The 22,182-nt window shown below is 39.7% G+C and overlaps 2 protein-coding genes across 2 annotated transcripts; both read left to right on the top strand.

The window, feature by feature from the left end:
• Nucleotides 1-6,182: 6,182 nt before the first annotated feature.
• On the top strand, nt 6,183-12,397 carry LOC117858328 (uncharacterized). The gene is made up of 16 exons (XM_034741376.2): nt 6,183-6,494; nt 7,587-7,632; nt 7,743-7,906; nt 8,002-8,119; nt 8,262-8,344; nt 8,432-8,491; nt 8,761-9,006; nt 9,506-9,602; nt 9,735-9,785; nt 9,860-9,940; nt 10,214-10,285; nt 10,401-10,463; nt 10,788-10,934; nt 11,397-11,454; nt 11,559-11,611; nt 11,985-12,397. Exons 1-16 carry the CDS (start codon nt 6,394-6,396, stop codon nt 12,066-12,068), a joined length of 1,524 nt encoding a protein of 507 aa, XP_034597267.1. The 5' UTR covers nt 6,183-6,393; the 3' UTR covers nt 12,069-12,397.
• Nucleotides 12,398-13,878: 1,481 nt separating this feature from the next.
• Nucleotides 13,879-21,718, top strand: LOC117858926 (serine/threonine-protein kinase RUNKEL). The gene is made up of 10 exons (XM_034742085.2): nt 13,879-14,149; nt 14,341-14,430; nt 15,044-15,096; nt 15,178-15,253; nt 16,178-16,239; nt 16,322-16,400; nt 16,488-16,547; nt 16,648-18,231; nt 19,091-19,960; nt 20,123-21,718. The coding sequence occupies exons 1-10, from the start codon at nt 14,102-14,104 to the stop codon at nt 21,239-21,241; spliced, it is 4,041 nt and encodes a 1,346-aa protein (XP_034597976.1). The 5' UTR covers nt 13,879-14,101; the 3' UTR covers nt 21,242-21,718.
• Nucleotides 21,719-22,182: the final 464 nt, after the last annotated feature.

The raw sequence follows: 22,182 nt of genomic DNA on the forward strand, positions 1-22,182 counted from the left end.
GGCGCCAGACCAAATCAAGCCGGAGGCACAAGACCGAGTCAAGCAGGAGCTGAAAAGGAGCCGGGCAGGACCCTCGGGAGGCCGTAGCCACCGTGGGAGTGCACTGGAATGCCCAGTGGAAGACCTCCGCAACAAGATAAATTCCATCCGCGATGCCCGCACCATCATCGAGGCCCAACGCCGTGAGCATGAGCAGGAAGCTGAACAACTAGGGGATGACGTCAACAGGTTCCCCGCCTTCTCCAGACGCTGAGGAAGATGATTCTACCAAAACAGTTCAAGCCCTCGGGTATCAGCAAGTACGATGGAAAGCAAGACCAGTGCAATGGCTCTGGTGCACTCATTGTTAGTCCAATCAGCTAGCGGAAACAATGACACCAAAGTAGTCTATTTCCCTACGTGTATGGAGCCAGTGCCTCTCACATGGCTCGAATCACTGGAGAAGAACTCCATCAACTCATGGCAAGACCTGAAGGCCGCGTTCACCAGCAACTACGAAGATTACAAGTATAGATCCTGCCATTCTAGGATAGAGGGGAAATATTTACTTTTCGCTCTACGGATAACCATTGCAAACTCATGTTTGAAATTAGTCAGAGCTGCCGTAGTTGACAATTGTTGCTGAGTAAAAATAAAGTTATTTTTTACTATCCAGATGCTCCATGACATTAGGATGATGATCTCCATAAAGAAAGGTTTTGCAATCTATAATCTGAGGTCTACAAGAATCTGGGTGGGTAGCATGTGAGGCTGAATATTTAGGGAAATTCCTTGCCAGCAACTTCTTGCAAAGGCACAATGAAGAAAAGGTGCTCAATTGTTTCATCATCAACATTATTACAGAAGATGCAGGAATAGTCATCAATGGTCATGTGTTTACGTCTTAATAGCCCTCTTGTATTTAATCTTTCCTTTAAGAGTAACCGGAAGAAGATCTTGTGCTTGAGCTGACATGAACTTTTCTAGAGCCAATTGAATGAAGGGTGAATATCTCTATGTCCTTTCATTCTCTTATATGCCTTCTGTGAACTGTATTGCCGAGATCTCCAAATATATACCCAAATATCATCATTGTTACTTGGGTTGCAGCTGACAATTCTATCTTGTAATACATTGTATTGCTGGAAAGCTTCCTGTGACATAGGGAGATGGAATAGAGAGTGGAGTTGTCCCAATGAGGCTGCCTTCATGAGGGATATATTCCTATTTTTAGAAAAAGAGAATAGTTCAAGGAAGTCCAGCTTTATTATTAAGCCATTCCATATATCATCCCATAGCAGAATTGTTCTGCCATTTTGAGGGATAGCCGAGGCTAAACCTTTGTACTGAGTCAATAGCTTTAAAATACCATGCCACCAGAAAGATCTTTTCTTTGTAGTTCTAGGGAGTTTACCATTCTTGCAGTGATTGTCCCAAATTAATTTCACCCATGGCAAATTAGCATTGTTGAAGAACTTGTGTAGATTCTTCAAAATTAATTTTGTACTAACAGATCAAGGATTCCTAGGCCTCCTTCATCCTTTGGTAGGCAAACCATAGTCCAAGCAGCTTTAGGAGGCTTTTTAGCATTCAGATCACACTCTCTCCAAAGATAATATTTCTCGTACTTATCCAGTTGTTTAATGACAGTGACATGGAGCTTAAGTGTACATATGAGGAAGGTTGGAAAGAATGAGAGAACAGAGTTTACCAAAGTAAGTTTACCTCCCTAATTGAGCAGGCTAGAGGTCACCAGTAGCCTATTTTCACATTTTTTTGACAAGGGGCATGAATTCTTGAACTGTGGGTTTGCTTAACCCAAGTGGTAGACCCAAATAAGTGAAGGGCAGAGTTCTAATGGCACATCAAAAAGCTTCTAATAGAGCTGTTAATTTATCATCAGGGGTATTGATGGACACCATAACAGATTTGGAGAAATTGACCTTTAACCCAGAGGAGAATGCAAAGGAAGATAGAAGTTCCTTTAGACCTGGAGTTGCCTAGCACAAGCCTCTATAATTATAAATGTGTCATCTGCATACTGCACTATTGGGAAATCTGATCCAGTTTCTTGTGGCAGTGGCAAGTTAATTTGACCAAGGTCTTTGTTGATGATGCTCTGAAGGAAATCAGCCGTCCAAACAAATAGCAGCGGTGGTAAAGGATCTCCCTACCTAACTCGTCTTTGGCAATGGAAAACTTTGCCCGAAACTCCATTTAAGAGAAGAATGATGTGCCAGAGTTAAAGATTTTCTCCATCCACCGGATCCATTTAGCTCCAAAGCCTTTATGCTTAAAATTTCAAGTATGAACCTGTGTTCTATCTTGTCAAAAGTCTTTTCAAAGTCTAGTTTTAGAATGGTCAGCTCTCTTCTTGATTGGTGACAGAGGTGGAGATGTTCAAAGGACCAAACCAGACAATCTTGGATTGTTCTGCTTTTAATAAAACCATACTCGTTTAAATGGATAAGCTCCAAGATTTTCAATTGAAGTCTATTTGCAAGCAGTTTAGTGATCAATTTTATTGAACAATTGAGTAGGGAATAGGTCTGAAGTGTGACACAAAAATTGGGGTTTCCTTTTTTGGCACTAAAGTTACATAAGACCTATTGATGCTCTGTAAACATACATCTCCATTATGAAAGGTAGCTACCAAGTTATAAAAGTCATCTGCAATGATAGGCCAACATCTCTTTAGGAAATCAGTATTGAAACCATCTGGGCTAGGTGATTTGTCTGGTGGTAGTGCATTAACTACTTGTCAATTTCTAGAGAACTTAGATCATGATGATGGTGGAGGAGAGAGGTCAGATCAAAATCTATCTGATTAAAGTCAGTTGATCCTAACCTTTCCTTAAAAGCTTCCCATAGAATTCCTGCCTTAACAGAATGTTCAAAATGAGTGTTACCTTATGTGTCTTGGAGGGAGGTGATCATATTTCTTCTGAACTTAATAGTAGCATTGCCATAGAAGAATTTTGTGTTGCTGTCATCAAATTTCACCCACTTTATAGTACCTCTTTTCTTCCAATATATTCTTTGCTGCTCAAGGAGAGAAATTAGCTGTTTGTTAAGAAGAAATCTAAGATTTCATTCATGTAGCACTACGTCTCTGTATTCTTCCACGACATCAAAAAAATTCACCAAGTGTTTAATATTTGAGATGGCAGTAGCTAGGTTTGAGATGGTAGCTCTTCAGGCCTTGAGTACCCTTCTTAGGTTCTTTAATTTAGTTGTGATAATTTTTGTTGGATCAGTTTGGCCTGTAGGAATAGACCATCCATGTTGAACTACTGCCATAAAATCTGGGTGTTCCATCCAATAATTTTAAAAACAAAAAACTCTTGCCTTTGGGATGCTGGTATTCACTGTAATGATACATGGAATATGATCTGAAGTTTCCATAGTTATAGTGTGAGCCATTGTACCTGGGTAGTTTCTAGTCCAAGACACTGAGGAGAAGAACCAATCTAGTCTCTCTAATAGAGGAGATTGTTGCTTGTTGGACCAGATGAAGCGCCTGCCTTTTAACGGTATTTCTACGAGTCCCAGAGCATTAATAGATGCATTGAAATTGAGGATATTATTAATGCTTGCTCCTAGCTTGTTTCTATCCTCCAATTTCCTGATAAGATTAAAATCTCCCACAATGAGCCAATCAATGTCATGAGGCATGGAAATGTTTTTGAGCCAGTCAAGAAACAGATTTTTTCCTTCATCAGTACACGGTGCATAAATGTTAGTTATGATCCAATTAGCTCCTGAGTGTAGAGATGTGGATTCAACAGATTATGCAAATTCATTTTGGAAGATTACTTCTCCATCAAATTTGAAGCCATTCCAGATAATCATAGAGCCTCCAGAGGCCCCTACTGATGGCAGGTAAGCAAATTTATTAAGGAAAGAAGGGCAGGACTGTTTGACAATCTTTGAATCAATAAAGTCTCGCTTAGTTTCTTGCACGCAAACAATATCACAAGCAACTTCCTTAACTTTATCCTTGATAGAGTTCCACTATTTCTCAGCATTGCTGCCCCTCACATTTCATGAGAGGACTTTCCAGGATCGGAAGCATATTAAGGTATCCATATAAAAAACTGAGAATAATTATGGATTCATGCAAACAATGACTAGCACTTGCATTTTTGGAACAGAACCCATCACATGAGATAGAATTGACCATGAAAGAGAAATTCATTAAGATAAACTAAATGAACATGGTATGAAAGTACTTTGGGTGACATAAAAATAGAATTAAGTACAAATAAAAGAAAGCACTCTGGCTAGGAAAAGAAAAGGATAAATTAGCTTTATGGAGCTCAGCCTGCCACCGGAGGAAAAGACCCCTTAAACTTGAGGGGTATGTGTGTGTGTGGGGGGGGGGGAATGCTCTAATGAAGATAACAACATGTGTTACACCATTTGCTAGTACATACTATGAGCATGTTTGGCACAGTTCTAACTCTAGCAATTCTTAGAGCTAGGTATTCCTAGCTCTATGTTTCCATAGAGCTAGAGCTAGAACTTCGTTGAAACTCTTTATATGAATCCTTTTGATTTGATCTTAGACTAAAATTAGGTATTAAAGCCACTTAATTTTAACTTACACTACAAGACATGACATCTTTTCCAACAGTTTTCTACAAATGGCTTACTCCCTCCGTATAGGAAAAGGAAGTCGTTTTGGACAGCGACACCATCTCCAAAGCATTACTTTGACTCCTTATTTTTATAAAAATATTTATCAAAAAGTGATATATGTATATTTTTATGAAAGTATTTTTCAAGACAAATCTATTTATATGGCTTTCACATTTCCAAACTCAACAACTTAAAAGTTATTCATGATTTATATTCCCAATGTTTGACCCAAACCTTGTCCAAAACGACGTTCTTTTCCTATACGGGGAGTACAATGTAATATCACTTAGGCCAGTCTCAGTGCATAGTTTCATGGCACAGTTACCAAGGCTGAGAACTTGGTAATTGTGCCTGCTGGGTTTCATGGTAATGAAACTCCTCTCACATGTGATGAAACTTTCTCTTCTCTCTCCTCATAATGACATTGCCACGTCAGCAAAATTGCTGATGTGGTATGTTATTTAATGGCTATGAATTCTCGATGAAACTTCCACTGAGACTGATCTTAATATTTTTTCTAATGGACAACATTTTTTCAAGTGAAGTTGCTAGCTTTGCCTACAATTTAGGCAAGTTGCCATCCCTCGCCTAGACAAATTGCCAACAATATAATCCCCCACCACCCCATTACTCATAATTTTTCATTAGTTATCAATCATACTAAAACTGTTGGCCACTTGAGAGAAGAAACCGTTGGGAAAAATAACTAATCTTGTAGTTGACTTGGAGCTGAGAGCTGGTTGTGCCAAACATGACCCATATATAATGATAAACTTCTATTCACATAGCACCCTTGCTTTTGTTTCCTTTGCATCAGGATCATATTAGCTTCGAATTTTCTCAACTTGGTTTTCTCTTCCAAGTTAAACCCACATCCATTTCCACCCGTTTCTATAATAACTCTATTTCCTTAATTTGTCTTTTTAAGTTATCTCATAATAATTCTATCTCCTTAATTTGTGCATTGAAAAAATACTATGAGTTGCATGGCAACCACAATTCATACAATGGTGAAGTAGTCATCTTATAATCCTAAAATCTAGCCTATAAGACGGTTGTTTCGTGAAACAACGACATCTTTCTCTCTCCTTCGTATCAGAAAAATCCTATGTATATTGCATGAGACGACCTATGAGACTGCTAAGGTGTACTCTTAGGTCAAAACAAAGATATTTCAAAATCAGGCAGACGAATAGATGATACGACAGTCGATGAATAGACTGCAGGTTCTTGGAAAATAAGCCTAACGTCAGCGTTATCCTCTCTCTTAAAGAAAAGGGAAGGAAAAAAAAAAAAAGAGAGAACACAGCTCATTGCCTTCCGCTAGAACCTCTCGCCTCTACGGTCCCGTTCCACCACGTCAGCACAACGCCAGCTGCCGGCTAGCGCGCGTAGCAGAACCCGGGGCCACCCTGACGACACGATTCCACCACGTCAGCGCCCCGACATCGCCACGGAGCCCACAGCGATGCCAGTTATATCTGACAAAGAGAAAAAAGAGAGGAAAATTCCCGGGAAGACAAGAAAAAGATCCCACAGCATCCGGAACGTGCAGTCTATCCACGCGGGCGGAGCAGCCCCGATTGGAGTCGCTTCCTCCCTCCCTTCGACTTGCTAGCCGATCCCTTGGCGTCCCTCTCCGCGGCCCCGCTTCCCCTCTCCCAAGCAAAACACAGCCGAGTCACCCACGCCTCCCACCGTTCCTCAACTGCTCCCGCTCCCGCTCCGAGCCGCTTCCCGCCTCGCCGGAGCAGGAGGAGGAGTAACGGGGGGATGGAGATCGACGAGGCGGTGCGCGGGTGCAGCGACCGCCGCCTGCGCACCAAGTACGCCAACGCCGTCTACGTCGTCCAGCGGGCCTTCGCGCTCTACCCGTAAGCTCCCCCCTGCTCTCTCCCTCCTTCACCTTCTGAGACGGGGCGGGCGGATTGGATTAGTGGCGACGGAGGAGGTGCGCTTGTTCAGCGACGATCCAGTGGGGGGTGGGAGCTCGAGATTCAGGGCGCGCGGGCGCTCTCCGCGCGTGCGATCGGGCCGGGTTCTGGCTCGCCGTTTGGATTGTTTGATCCGGCGGAGGGATAGGCGCGGGTTCGGATTTGGGGAGGGAGGCGGCGGGAGATGGGTCCGCGGGAACGTCGAGTTTGACGCGTGGTGACGGAGTAGATCTCAAACTGCCTGGAGCTGCAGCCGTTGGGTTCCAACGTGCAGATGTCTCTATGTCACTGTTTCTCTGCTTAGGCTCCCCCTGCAGCAACCAGCAATGAAAGAGTACATATCGGGCAAGGTTGCTTAATCAATTGCACAATTGTTGTCTGACTATTTGCTTATCATATATCGACTGGGATTGCAAGACAACCCAAAACTGGCTGGTGGAAAACCAGTGCTAGCAGATAACTGTAAACAATTGCCTTAGAGCACTGGTTGAAGTAGACGGGTCCCAGTCAGTGTCCTGAAGCACCAGAAAGTAGGTACATTGTTTTTGTTGCAGTTCTCTCAGGTTGTTCTGTCTGTTCTTAGGCCAGTTTCTGAGGATCAAATTGTGTAGAAACAATTTTATGTGGAGTTATGCTGTTAACAGTTTTGATGTTATCACTTAAGTTGCTAAGAGGTACAGTAATCAAACCAAAATGCACCGCAGGGGGTATAAAACCCATGATGCAGGTCTATATGTAATCTTAACATGAAGCTGTTATTCTTGTGTACAGTTTTCTTAAAATATTCTTTCTCACTACATCTACCCCCAGTCTATGGCTAATCAATTCCACCTTTTATTCTGTGTTAAATGTTTCAATAAATTTGAAAAGAAAATGTGCCTTTTCTGTGTTTCCTTGAAAGAATCCATGTGTCTAATATTGGATGTTGGTGGCTGATAGGAATATGAATAGGAATATCATTGCTGTCTAACTCTCATTAGTTTCACTTTGGAATATCATTGCTGTCTAACTCCCATCAGTTTCACTTTACAGGTTTGAGGAAGTAGCCTTCAGCTTTAATGGTGGGAAGGATTCAACTGTAAATATCTCTATGCTCTCTTTTTGTCATCCTATTTTTGTATGCTCAGTGTCAATTAATATCTCTTGGAGTCCTGGTAAGTTGACAATGCCAATTTTATGTGTCAATAGGTGCTCTTGCATTTGATTCGGGCTGGTTACTACCTTTACAAGAAGGATTCTGTTGATGTAGCCCAAATGGATGCTGTTAAAAACTGTCCATTGCGTACCATCTATTTCGAAAGCCCTTGTGCGTTCCCTGAAATTAACTCATTCACTTATGAGACTGTCTCAACGTAAGATCTGGCTAAGATTTGCTTAATTTTACCCTTCGTTTATCCACTATTTTTAGAAGCCAAATTGAATATTCTTTCTATTCTGCACACCACAGGTATGGGTTACCACTGGAAACTATCCAATCAGATTTCAAGTCTGGTCTAGAAGGCCTATTGAAAGAGAAGCCAACCAAAGCAATTTTTATTGGCACAAGAATTGGTGATCCAAATGCGGTAATTGTCTTTTCCCATTGCTCATTTGTTCTTCGTAACCCCTTGTATCTATTATGTGCAATAATTATGCCCATGGCATTCACAGTTCCTTACAGTTGGTATCTCCACAGACATTTGAGTAAACACAATTTTGACATTATAGGTTGGTCAAGAACAGTTCTCTCCTAGTTCACCTGGCTGGCCTCCTTTTATGAGGGTGAATCCAATCTTGGATTGGTCGTACAGGTTTTTCTCCTGATCATGTAACAAATCATGCCTTGCCTTTTCTAATATGCTCATTCAGATGCTAAGGAGAATTATTTTCTGTGCCAGGGATGTTTGGTCTTTTCTCTTAATATGTAAGGTCAAATACTGCAGCCTTTATGATCAAGGGTAGGCTCTTATCTTATGTTCAAAACTTTTCAGTTCTAATTTCCTGTATGCATACCTTCTATAGATCTTTTGATACCTTTGGGGTCAAAAATGTTACCATGCATTGATTTAAAAAATATTTTCTGAAAGGATTTTTTCTTTCTTTGGATGAGCAATTTTGTTACCTTTATTCTGGATTTCAGTTCACTTTGCGAATCCACTACAGAAGTATTCTGGTCTTTCATATTCACTTTCTAGTGACCTACATCTTTCATCTATTCTGATTTCAGGTATACTTCCATTGGGAGCATACATGATACTGTTCCAAATGCACTTCTTAGTGATTCATCAACTGAGAAAAGCTTCAGACCAGCATACATGCTAACAGATGGAAGGCTTGAAAGAGCTGGTCGAACGAAAAAGACTAATCACAAAATAGAAATGAATTCTGTTGCAAGCAATGGCATGAACAATATTGAGGGAGAGCATATGGTCTCACGTGCAGCATCAATCATTATAGTCGGTGATGAAATATTGTGAGTGATCCCTTCTAGTTATCACTTGGGATGTAATTCTGTTATGCTTCAGGTTTTACACTTGGAGTAGTTTTTCTTGGTAGCAATAGAATCTGGGATCTTTATCTTTTCTTGAAATTTATGTCACAACCATGCAAATTTTTTTAATCTCTCGTATTTCTTTTTGGATGGATGATTGAATTATATCGATTGATAGTCTGGACACCTCAGGATAGAAAAGTATAGCCAGGCATTCCGAAGTCGAGATATACAAGTTGTTGGGTTTATTTAATAATGCCAGAGAACTTAATTTTGCCACACTACTTCATATCAAAGTGTAGCCAGGCATTTCGAAGTCGAGATATACAAGTTATTGGGTTATTTAATAATGCCAGAGAACTTAATGTTGCCACACTACTTCATATTTTGTCGCTTTTCCTGAAAATCCTTTTTGTTTCATTGATGGATGTGGAAATCTTCTCCTTATTAACCTTGAACTTTATCCATTTTGGTTCTTCAGGTTTGGCACAACTGAGGATAAACTAGGAACTGCCTTGTGCAAGAAGCTTCATGCAATTGGCTGGCGGGTTTCTCATGTAGCAGTTGTTCGCAATGAGGTATGATCGTCCCAGCTAACATTGCCTTGAATAGATGTTGCGGTTTGGTTCTAAATTATTCTATTTAGCTGCTACTGCCATGTCATTTTCCAGGCATGTAATCTAGCAGAATATATCTTTGTGTCCTTGCAGATTGATTCTGTTGCTGAAGAAGTTGAACGTTGTAAATCTACGGATGACATGGTTAGTGTCTATAGGCTTTCAATTGTATAAAGTTTTCAAGTTAGTTGTGTAATGAAATTCATGTTGTATTTAAGGTGTTTATTTTTGGAGGACTTGGGCCTCTACACTCAGACGTTTCTTTGGCTGGTGTGGCGAAAGCATTTGGAGTTCGTCTGGTGCGTTCAATAACATTATCTTGCTGGAAAAATGGCAGTTTGTAGTATTTATGCATTTTTTTATAGTAGGAAAAAAAAGCTTGTGCTACTTATAGGGTTGCATTATTATCACCAAAAAGCCATGTTGTGACTGCATTATGAGATGTAAAATCTTCCCAGTCACCGTCATGCATAACTGTGGATTGTTGTACGTGTCAAATGGTTATTTCATAATTTGACTTGATAAAATGTCATTTCCGGGTATCAACTTATCTGTGCTTTGCATTAGCATAGGCTCCTGATGAAGAGTTTGAGGATTATCTTAGTCAACTCATGGGAAACAATTACACTGGAGATCGAAATGAGGTAATCTGGACTTCAAGTATTAAATTTCTTGAATGTATATTGGCTTGCAATTGTGTGTGATTATTCTAGCAAATTGCAATCTTTATGAGTTAACTCCTTTTCTATTTTTTCTCAGATGGCATTGTTGCCAGAAGGTATTACTGAATTATTGCATCACAAAACGCTACCATTACCATTGGTATGTTATGTAGTTTTGGTGCATTTACATGTGTTCTGAAACTACATGTTTTTGGGTTTTTCCTAAGGACCTAGGTGCTATGAAATAATTCTGAGGCAGTAACGGTTAAGTGCCTATATTTTTTTAATGAAGAAATGATATCCAATTATCCACTCTTATCTTTGAAGTTTATGAGGCATGCAAGAATGTAAAATATGGCATTTTATCCAGCAACTGATGAAAAAATTCTTACAGATATCATTGTAGTGTTCTTACTGTGCAGGCTTTCAAAGATTCTAGTCAATTTTGTTTGTATTTGCCTTATATATTTTTCCCGTTATGCAGATCAAATGCAGAAATGTCATCACTCTTGCTGCAACCAATGTGGATGAACTAGACACTGAGTGGGATTGTCTTCTAGACACTCAGGAGAGTGGATTAGTGCAGGCAAAACCTTTTGTATCAAAGCATCTCAGCACGACACTTTCAGATGTATGTCTCCCTGCCATAATGGATTTGCCCATTTGTCTCAAAGCCTATCCTTGGAAACACATGCGCAAATTTTCCCTGGAAATGATTGCTTCAAATCAAGTGATTTAGTCCACACTAGCCATTAACCTTTAAAGTAGAAAATTTAAATGTCCTCTATAGTCAATTCTTGTCTATCCTGATTTTGATAGAGCATTATGTTCATGGCTAAATATCTTTATTTTTCCAAACTATGTTTCTTTACCTTTTTGGGAATGAGAGTGCCCTATGATTCCAGAAGATACCTTCTAGAGGTTTATAACAGAATACTGGCTAATTGGATAATTTCAGAGTCATGATTCATGAATTGCATTTAATGTATATTCTCATGTTTCCCCCAAATATTATCATTCAAGGCTTCACTTCTAGAATACATCATTAATTCATTACTTGTCTAATGTGAACTTTACTTGTATGCTTGTTCAGGTTCAAATTGCTCCGGTTCTTGCAAAACTGTGCTTAGAGTTTTCTGATGTTTACATAGGTATGATTCTTGAGGGGATCTATCTAGGATCTCCTTGTTTTTTGTGTAGCTTATGTACCCTTGTGATCTGCTTGGTGACACTTTATGGTTGGCATTTCATGCAGGGTGTCATCGGATATCTAGAGCTGGTCCTTTGGTTGTAAATCTTACTGGAAAGGTATATGATGGATTCTCTGGACTTTACAGATGACTACTTCAATCCCACAAATGATCATACTAGTATATTTACAAATTCCATCTATTCGTTACTACACATTTTAAGGATGATTTCGGTTAATGCACCATTTAAGCGCTCATATAAAGTAGCATTGCAGTAATGTACGCAGTTACACCCAGTTACTTGAAAAGCAAAGCAATCTGTAAACATCATCAAATGAAAATATAGACATAATTGATAACACAGAATTACATTTGAACCTTCTCATAGCTGAAATAGGAACGGCTAGTCTAAGGTTTACAGTAACGCATTGCTTTAGTTTGAGTTCATGCAATACTGTTTTTCTTACACAATTCTTTTTTCTTAATTTCAGGATAACCAGAGGGTAGAAGCAGCTGCAGAGAAACTGACGAGTAGCTTTGAAGGACAATTTTCCCCAGTCGACAGTTGCAAATAAGCTGTCAGAGTACACACTTCCATATTCTTGGCATATTCTTTCCGCCTGAAGCTCTGAGATTGTGCAGGACTAATGATGGTGCTCAACTGCCCTAAACCGACCACCAAAATAATCCACCGAGCTGGTACTCTGAAGCTACATATCTTATTTAGGACACATAGGAATTTTGTACTAGAAATTGGCAACTGGCTGGGTTCTGAGAGGCCTTTAACTAGCACAACACTGTAGCCTTGCGTTGCTAATATTTTGATCGGGTTAAGAGCCCATAATTATTGGTTCAAAATCAATTCAATTATACTATAATTTATAGCATAGCTTTACTGTTCGAATTTGGTCTCTTATAAGTTGTTTGATGTGTTGGTACTTGTGGCAGTGCTTCCTGATGCAAATATTGATGCTGAAAAGTGTTCTTTTTATTTTCCCTGGGAGTGTAAGATGAACATTCTGAGATAAGGTGACGCAAATACATGTCCGAAGGATCAGCCCTGCATCGTTATGCTTGCTGCGCAGTAAACTGAACAGTTAACTTGAGCGAGTTACTTTGAATGTTCAAAGGAATACTTAATGACATATATGTACCAAAAAGAATGTCATTTTAGTTTTATTCCTAATCAAATAATATTTACGTTTGACCGAGTTTATTAAAAAATAACACTTATGCCACCAAGTAGTTGTATTATAAAAATATGCTTCATGGCGAAACTAATTATACTTGACGAAACTAATTATACTAAATTTAGTATGGTAAGTACTGACACCTTTTTTCTGCAAATTTGAATTTGGACAAACTTAGTATAGCTCAACCTAGGACAAAACTAAAATAACATTTTTTTTGAATGAAGATAGTACTAGCTACTCCCTCCCTCCGTCATTTTAGCTTTTCTAAATACATAGATTTTGTTATGTATTTAGATATAAATCTATATTTAGGTGCACCTTGAAAAACTAAAACGACATTTTAGAACAGAGAGAGTAGATGTTTTCTTTATCTCTTCCAAACATAGCAATAAATATTGAGTGCACTGCAACAACTAGTTATTTCGATATATATTTCTTGATCTATCTAGTAAAACTAGTTACTTATATACTTTCTCCGTCCCAAATTATTATTCATTTTGACTTTTCTAGATACATAGCTTTTGATATACACATAGATATATATTATGTTTAGGTGCACATCAAAATCTATGTATCTACAAAATTCAAAATGAATAATAATTTAGGATGGAGGGAATATTTTCTTATAAAATTAGTCAAAACGGGAGAAGCTTGATTTAAGATAAAACTAAAACAACTTATAATTTAAACTGGAGAAAGAAATTATTTATGTAAGGTGCAAACTTTTCCACCTCGGAACATACCTACGTTATGTTATTATCGAAAAAGGGGCTAGGTCACTCTCACTGTGCTCCCGGCTATCGTCATCCATTCAAGTGAGTGCAACATCTATTCTTAGATTCTACCTTCTTTTATTTTATATTTAGAAAGGTCTAATATACTGGCAGAGCTTTAGCCATGACCTCCTACATTATGTTATATAAATATGTTTATTTGTAAAATTACTGTATAATTATATTCATATTTAATTCTTTTTGCAATCTATTAGTTTTAATGTGTAGCTACAAACGATATATTTAAGAAAACAGTGTGCAAAGTCTACTGAGTGAAAATAAAACACGTCATGTATTCTTCCAACAAGGAGTGTTTAACAATTAGAGAATAAATGCAGGGTCCCAAATGAAAAAACGCAATCATACCAACGTCACAAAAATAAGAGGATTTCAAAACGGGAAAAAGATTAACAGGAGGAGCGCCTCCGCATCGGCCAGCCCAAAGGCCAAAACTAGCCGAGCGAGCGGCCATCTCAATTCAAAATCCCGCCCACTCTCTCACGCACTCCCCATCCCTTCTTCCTCTCCCCATTTCTTCCACCGCTTCGCCCCCCGAATCTCAAAAAACCCTAATCAACCTCACCGGCGGCGACCGGCGGGAGGGGGAGCCCCGCCTCCGCCTCCTTCTCCTACTCCTCCGCCATGAACAACTTCCACGTCTACGAGGCCATCGGCCGCGGCAAGCACTCGGTAATCCTCCCTCACTTTCCCTCCCCCGCTCCGCTCCTGAGGGTTTCAGTTCCGCTCCTCCCTCCCGGCTCCTGCGCTGGATCCGCCAGGATCGGGACGGCCCAGGTTCCTGCGCGACCGATTTCTGATTTTTTGGTGTTTTTTTCATGGTCGGTTGTGTGATTCGGTGCTTGTGGCTGTGCGGAGCGAAGACGGTGTATAAGGGGCGGAAGAAGAAGACCATCGAGTACTTCGCCGTCAAGAGCGTGGACAAATCGCAGCGCTCCAAGGTCCTCAACGAGGTGAGCTTGCTCCCCCGCTTGCATCGTGAATCGCCATGGTTGAATCGCTAGATCTTCGGTTTCTGTGGTTGTAGACTGTTAATTTTTCTCGAGGGCATGGTTTAGCCTGTTTATAGCTATATATAAGGATTTGGTTAGGTGTTTTTGCCTATGCAGAACTATATATTTTGGAGCGCTCGCCAAACCTTAAATTGCTGACAGTTAGGCTTATTGATTTTATATTTCCAGTGGCTAGTTACAGATAGAATGCCCATGGAAGATATGCTGTAGTAAGTCACTAATACTGTAATACAGTTTGCACTTGCTTATGCTGCTGCTGCTGTTCTATATGATATAGAGCATACCTGTTTCTTGTTTATGAGGAATAATACATTTTTGTCACCTGTTTTGCTGGGGATGCCCCTTTGGTCAAGCACTAACAGTGAAGGTTCAGAAATGTAGTAATTGTTTCTGGTCAGGAGATCATATTACCATGCTTTAGTTTTAGATTGAGAACTCATTTCTGGGAGCATGATTGTACAACTATTGAGCAGACTTAAGGGATACCTGTACTTGTTTCTTTGTCAAGTTCTGCTCCTTTTTACTAATTGTGCTTTTAAACTTATCTTTGCAGGTCCGGATGCTCCATTCTTTAGACCATGCCAATGTCCTGAAATTTTACTCCTGGTAAGGTTCTTAGGCACTCCCATTGTCCTAGGTATCATTGTTTCTTTACATACCATACTTATATTCTACTTGTCTTCCTAGGTATGAGACCTCTGCACATTTCTGGTTAGTGTTGGAGTATTGCGTTGGTGGAGACCTGAAGGGCTTGCTTGAGCAGGTATCTTGCTCGTCTATTACTTTCTGCATGCAGTTTTCTCTAGTTCTAAAGGATATACAATGCATGCCATGTATCTGTATGCTTAAAAATTTGTAACCAATTTGTGTAACTTAGCAAGTATAGGCTATGCACATCAATGTATGCAGATATGCTAGAGTTAACTAACTTGGAAAAATTATTTCAAGAGCCATTCATCAGATCATAAGGAGATGTGTCTTACATGGATGCACAAGAATTTTCTTTTTATTAGGTATAAATTCCACACGAAACATTATGTTGTAGCTTGCATATCAACTTTCAAGTAGAAAAAATTATGTTATTGATTTGCACTTGCTACTTGTAGTTGGGTGCTTCAAGATAGTACTCTCTCCGTTTTTAAATATATGACATTCAGGGCAAGCTAATTAATTCTGAAATGAACTGATTAGCTTATCCTAAATGTCATATATTTAAACAGTGGGGAGTAGTAGTCAAGCTAAACTGTTGAAATTAGGAACTACAAATTAGAGCACTTTGGCTTTAGAAAATGGTAGAACAATCATCCATGTATGTGGCTTTCAATGTGATTAAACTGAGGTACGATAATATTGTCAGCCACTTTTATGTTCTAATCCTGATGCGCCCCAGGTGCATATCAAACCATCCTGTCTGACCTTTTTAAGTAATTTTTTCTGTTCCTTTGGTACACAAGCCTGTTTCAAGGCATGTTTATTGCTATTTGGTTATTTACATTTTGGCCTTGAGAAAACAAGAGTAACCCCATAAGGTTCTTTCTCGTACTTGTGTTGCCAAGATCCATCTTTGTGAATACATATATGGAACTTGTATTGTATGCTAATTGTTTAAAGACAAAATTTACCCCACTGTCACTGTTTTCCTTGCCTTTATGTACTGTTCTTCATAATAGATTATGTTTCCATGCAGGATAAGAAGCTTCCTGAAAGTTCTATTCATGACCTGGCTTACGATCTCGTCAAAGCTCTTCAGTAAAGTTCTTTTGGTAACCTTGTATCGCAATTTACTTTGTATAATCGGTGAACTTTGATTTATTGGGAACATGTTTGATAGGTTCTTGCATTCTCAAGGAATTATATATTGTGATCTGAAGCCATCAAACATTCTACTTGATGAATTTGGATGCATGAAGGTACTTAAGTGGGCCACAACAAAATTAATTTGTTCCACTATCACATAACCAACGGTGTTAACTATTTTTTTCACTTTCTTGTTCTAGCTGTGCGATTTTGGATTAGCAAGGCGCTTAAAAGACATTGAGAAAACCAATCCTGGAGATGTAGGCTTTCATTTACTTTTAATACAGAGTTTCCTTTGCTCATGTTTTTTTATATCAGTTTGATTTTCTTTCCCTGGCCTTAATCTCTACTGGCTTGTAGGTGCCACAACCCATGAAGGGAACACCATGCTATATGGCTCCTGAATTATTTCGAGAGGGAGGAGTCCACTCATATGCTTCTGATTTCTGGGCACTTGGTTGTGTTTTGTATGAATGCTATACAGGAAGGCCCCCTTTTGTGGGTAGAGAATTTACACAGTTAGTCAAATCTATAATTTCGGATCCTACTCCACCTTTACCTGATAATCCATCAAGGTCTTTACAAAATCTAATTGATTGCTTACTCATGAAAGATCCGGCAGAAAGATTACAGTGGTCTGAATTGTGTGAGCACAACTTTTGGAGAACAAGTATAGCGATGATTCCTTTACCACTTCAGCCTGCTTTTGACAACATGATTGAACTTTCTGCTACACCATACCTAGCTGAGAGAAATGGTGACAAACCTTCCAGACAGTTGACACCACCCAAGCACCGTGAGCATAATGGCCTTAGGAAGAAGGATGAAAATTCTACCAAGGGGTTCGTGACACCTGTAAAGAATGTGCAAAGTGGCAAGAGAAATAGTGCAAAACCTAAGGCTGATGGTTTCAAAGGTGTAAATATCCTCAGGATGTCTCGCATAGCTAAGTTGAATTTGCAAAGGGAAAAGGACAAGGAAAACTACAGGCGTCCTCCTGCAGAAACATCTGAGAATGAGACTGAAGTTAAGATAGAAAATAATGACATGGAGCTTGATTTTGGTGAAAATCCAGAGGGAGATGCGCCTGATGACACTGATGGATCTGATCATCCAGGACCCGCAGCACATGAAAAGCCTCAAGCCACTAATGGTAACGAAGAGAATTGTATGGCAAATCAGGTTGACATGCTTACAGATGAGGGGTTGGTTAAGCCTGATATCATGATGAAAACTGAGCAGAATTCTTGTTCAGATAACCTGGATGTGGTGGCCACTCCACCTAGTATCTGTATGCGAAAAGCACAACGTGCAAAGGTAACTCCATGTTCTGCAACTGGTTCTGAGCCAACTAACATCTTTGAAGCATTCTGGCATCCAACAGATCTCGCAGTTAAACCAGTTATGCCTAGTAGGAAAGCAGATAAAGCTGTGGACACGGTTCCCACACTTCCTTTCGAAGCTCTTACAGCATGCGATTATATTAAGTTACCACAGGAGCAGTTGAATGCATTCAACAGTCAGATACTTCAGAGTTTAAGTGGAACTTTTCAGGTTTCAGAAAAACAAAATACTATCAGATACCTAGAGATGTTAAGCATGAACTCAGATGCTGCGAACAAAATAACTAATGGCCCGATTATGTTGCTTCTTATAAAGATGCTTCGACTGTCAAAAACTGCGGTCTTACGTGTCCAAATTGCCTCGCTTATGGGTTTGCTGATACGCTATTCCACTGCTCTTGACGTGGAGCTGGCAAGTTCGGGAATTGTCAATGCATTATCAGATGGGTTGAGGGATAAGCATGATAAACTCAGGAGATTCTGTATGGCAACACTAGGAGAGTTATTATTTTACATTTCTACCCAGTCTGATCAAGATACCAAAGAGATCAATACCCAAGAATCCCCTTTGAAGGATAACAGGCCTGCAACTTCATGGCAGGTCAGAACTCCGAACAAGTAGTATGTTATTTTTTTGGTTTAGTTTGTCAAAATTATTGTATATCATATCATGTAGTCAAAACAAGTAGTATATCATACCTTGGTAAAGTACTGAGTGATATGAATATCTAATACTTGGCACTGATTCTGTTTTGGAGCATCTTTGCTTTTCCCACTGGTTATATTCCTAGCACAGATTTCTAGGAGTTGAAATTATCTTAACTAGTTAGCTCATATAAGCACACTGCAGTACTGCTTGCATACGAAACAAATGCATGGATGTACACTGCACGTGTTTGAATTTTAGACTCTTGCCTTCATTTCTGTGCAAGTGTAACCTTTTTGGTGTTCACCAATACAGAACTATTGTGTGCTATAGAAACTCAATACTATTAAGCTGTACAAGCTTTGTAGTCATCTGATCCAAGAGAAAAATTAGTTCCACTATACATTGATATTATGGTATTTTCATTGCAGTTTTCATGATGAACAAATCTATAGGTTGGTATGATAATATGATATGCATAGATGTCAAAATACATTTATTAATTACCATTTTGCTCTTACAATATCACGGCCCACCTTTACAATGTGTCTGATCAGCTTAGGCCCTTGTTTAACCTAATTTCTTCTGAGTGCAATAATTCTTGGTTTTATGAGATTATTTTTTGGGTCAACTATTTGATCGCATATATATTGATCATAAATGAGTGGTCTGCCTCTGCGCAGGGTTATATTGTATCAAGCAACTGCATAGATCTTTTAGTTCGTGTAGTTTGATGTGTTCATAAGAAGAAGCCTTTTGCATTAGTTTCTAATGTGTTCACCTTTGATTTACTTGGGAGTTGGTAATTGTACAGGTTCCTAGTGCTGTAATTGCGCTGGTGTCATCTATCTTGCGAAAGGGCGAAGATGATCTGGCTCAGCTATATGCCTTACGGACAATTGATAACATATGTAGCCAAGGAACAGAATGGACATCCCGCTTTGCTTCCCAGGATGCGATTGGACATTTGTGCTACATCTATAAAGCAACTGGAAAGCAGGAGAGTACAAGGCTCATTGCAGGATCTTGTTTGGCTCGCCTCTCTCGCTTCAGTCCATCATGTATTCATTTAATCCTGGAGAAGATATCATTCAAGGATATTGCATCCACACTCATCAAGGGAAATCCACGTGAACAGCAGATTAGTCTTAATATTCTCAATTCAGCATTAGTTAACAGTCAGACTGTAACAAATATGAACCGCTATATTCTTTCATTATCGGATGACAAACAATTGGTCCCTGGGCTCATCTCTCTGATAGAACAGGGAACTGATGTTCTGCGTGGGAAAGCCCTTTTGTTTGTTGCTCTACTTTGCAAGAACAGTCGAAGATGGCTTCCCCATTTCTTTTGCAATGCAAAATTAATATCAGCGGTTGATAGATTGGGAAAGGAGAAGGAGGGTTTCATTCATCAATGTACAGAAGCATTTGTGCAGTTGGTCGCTTCTTTGGTACCTGCTATTCTTGACACAGTCTGCAGTGATATACAGCAGGTTCTGGCTGGCAAACGCCATGGGCCTGTTACTGCTTTAGCTGGGCGAGCTCATCCAAAGAGCACAATTCATCTGTTTCCAGTTATTCTTCATCTTCTGGGAAGTGCATCCTTCAGGCACAGAGTCATGACAAGTCATGTATTGCTTCAGCTGGCAAATCTTATTAAGATTCTGGAGGCACCGTTTCAGGTATGGTTTTTGTGAACTATATGGATATTACATCCTGATGAGAGTATATGGAGATTGCATTCATCATATAACTGCAACTTTGGTGCTGTCTTTCTTAACAATGTTTTGTACCGCACAATCTATTTGCTGAACAAATCTATGTGCATCCTGTTGTACTTTCAGGCTAGGGATGATTTCCAGATGACATTGTTGCGAGTTCTTGAGGCTGCTACAGAGGAGCCTTCTGTTATACTCAATGAACACAAAATATTCACCAGTCGTATCATCCCAAGCTTATCCATCTTATACAAGGGCAATAAAGATGGTGATGCTAGATTTCTGTGTTTGAAGATACTCTCTGATGTGATGATTGTGATCTTCAGTGACTCTTCGTTAACTGCTGACGAGCAAACAATAAGTGATTTGAAATTGATCTCTCAAAAGCATTTTCTGCCGCTGTACCCTTCTTTTGCAGAGGATGAAGATCCCATACCCATATATGCACAGAAACTGCTAGTAATGCTAATGGAACATGATTGTGTGAAAGTCTGTGATATTCTGCACAAAGCAACAGTATCCCAGTGCTTTGAATTTTTACTAGGAGATCTGTCAAATACAAATGTAAGCAATGTCAAGCTTTGCTTTGCCCTTGCATCTGCTCCTGAGATGGACACCCATATTCTTTCTCAGCTTCAAGTTGTTCGAAGAATAGGGAACCTACTTGAGTTTGTTGCTGCAAAAGACATGGATGATTTTCTTGAACCAACCCTGGAACTTTGCAGAGCTTTCATTATCCGTGGCATTGGCAGCAACAGAAGTGCCGCCCTCTCCCAAAACCCAGCACTCCTTGTTGACAGTGCCTTCAGCATGAGCATTGCTGTTGATCAACAAACTTGCGTCATGGATATATGTGACTTTGGTGGCAACATGGGTATTTTTCTTGAGCTAGTTGGCAGTTCAGATCCACAGATAAGCGATTTAGCATCAGATTGTATGGTGTTGTTGCTCAAGGCAGCACCTCGAGAGGCAACAGTGGGCTTGTTGACGAATCTTCCTAAATTGAGTGCTGTCATGGACTTGCTGAAGCATGACAGCAGCCTACGGCTGACTCGCTTACTATATGGCCTAGGCTTTTCATGCAGACAATATCTAGCCCAGGGAATGATCCTGTCGATATCAGTGTCGGCTTTGATGCGAGTTGAAGCACTCGTTTCAGCTTTCAAGGGTTCCAATGATAACTTTCTTGCTGATGCTGCTTCTTATTTGGGCGCTGAACTGCAGCGGTTACCTCGGTGTGGTTGAGCTGCAACGCGGCCAAGGAGGCAGGCTTGCTGCTATTCTACAAGTGATCTTAATAGGATGCCCTTGCATTCCTTCACTCTTCATGTACCATGCACATGCGCTGAGCAAGTGGGCAGGACCTCATCAAGTGCAGGTATTTTACATCAGTGGCCATCTGGTTGATCTCAATTGCCACTCTGCCACGATTGCCAATAGGTACCTTCACTCGTTGATGTGTAGGATGTTTTATGTTATTATTTATGTGCCATTCGGGGCTGCTGTATATGTCACTTTTAACCATATCTGGAAGGTGGCAAGAAGCATATACCCCTTCATTGCCTCGCCAATTTTGGTTGGCAATTACTTTTCAGTTCCATGTAATTCTGTAGCACCTGTAATTTCTGCGAGAATACTGTAGTCCAATATCATAATGTGTACATCATCGATAAACGCCTGTTGAGTTTCATGTAACATTAAAAAAGTTCCCTGGCTCCTGAATCTTGGTACTAGTCTGTACATTTTACAACAGTGATAAGTTGGTTCCACGGACTAAGTTTAGCACATGTCACACCGAATGTTTAGATACTAATAGGAGTATTAAACATAGACTAATTACAAAACCAATCGCACAAATGGAGGCTAATTCGCGAGACGAATCTATTAAGCCTAATTAATCCATGATTAGCACACATTTACTGTAATATCACATTGTCAAATCATGGACTAATTAGGCTTAATAGATTTGTTTCACGAATTAACCTTCATCTGTGCAATTGATTTTATAATTAACATATATTTAATACTCCTAATTAGTATCTAAATATGTGACATGGATTAAACTTTGGACTAAAGAACCAAACAGGTCTGTGCAAATTCTTTGTCAATTATCGTAAGTTTCTTCAACCTTTTCCCTTTTGTTCTCCGTGGAATCTTTCTCGATTGCTTAGTTGTCTGCTTTGCAT

This window comes from Setaria viridis, chromosome 5 (genome assembly GCF_005286985.2).
Source record: "Setaria viridis chromosome 5, Setaria_viridis_v4.0, whole genome shotgun sequence".
Lineage (NCBI taxonomy): Eukaryota > Viridiplantae > Streptophyta > Magnoliopsida > Poales > Poaceae > Setaria > Setaria viridis.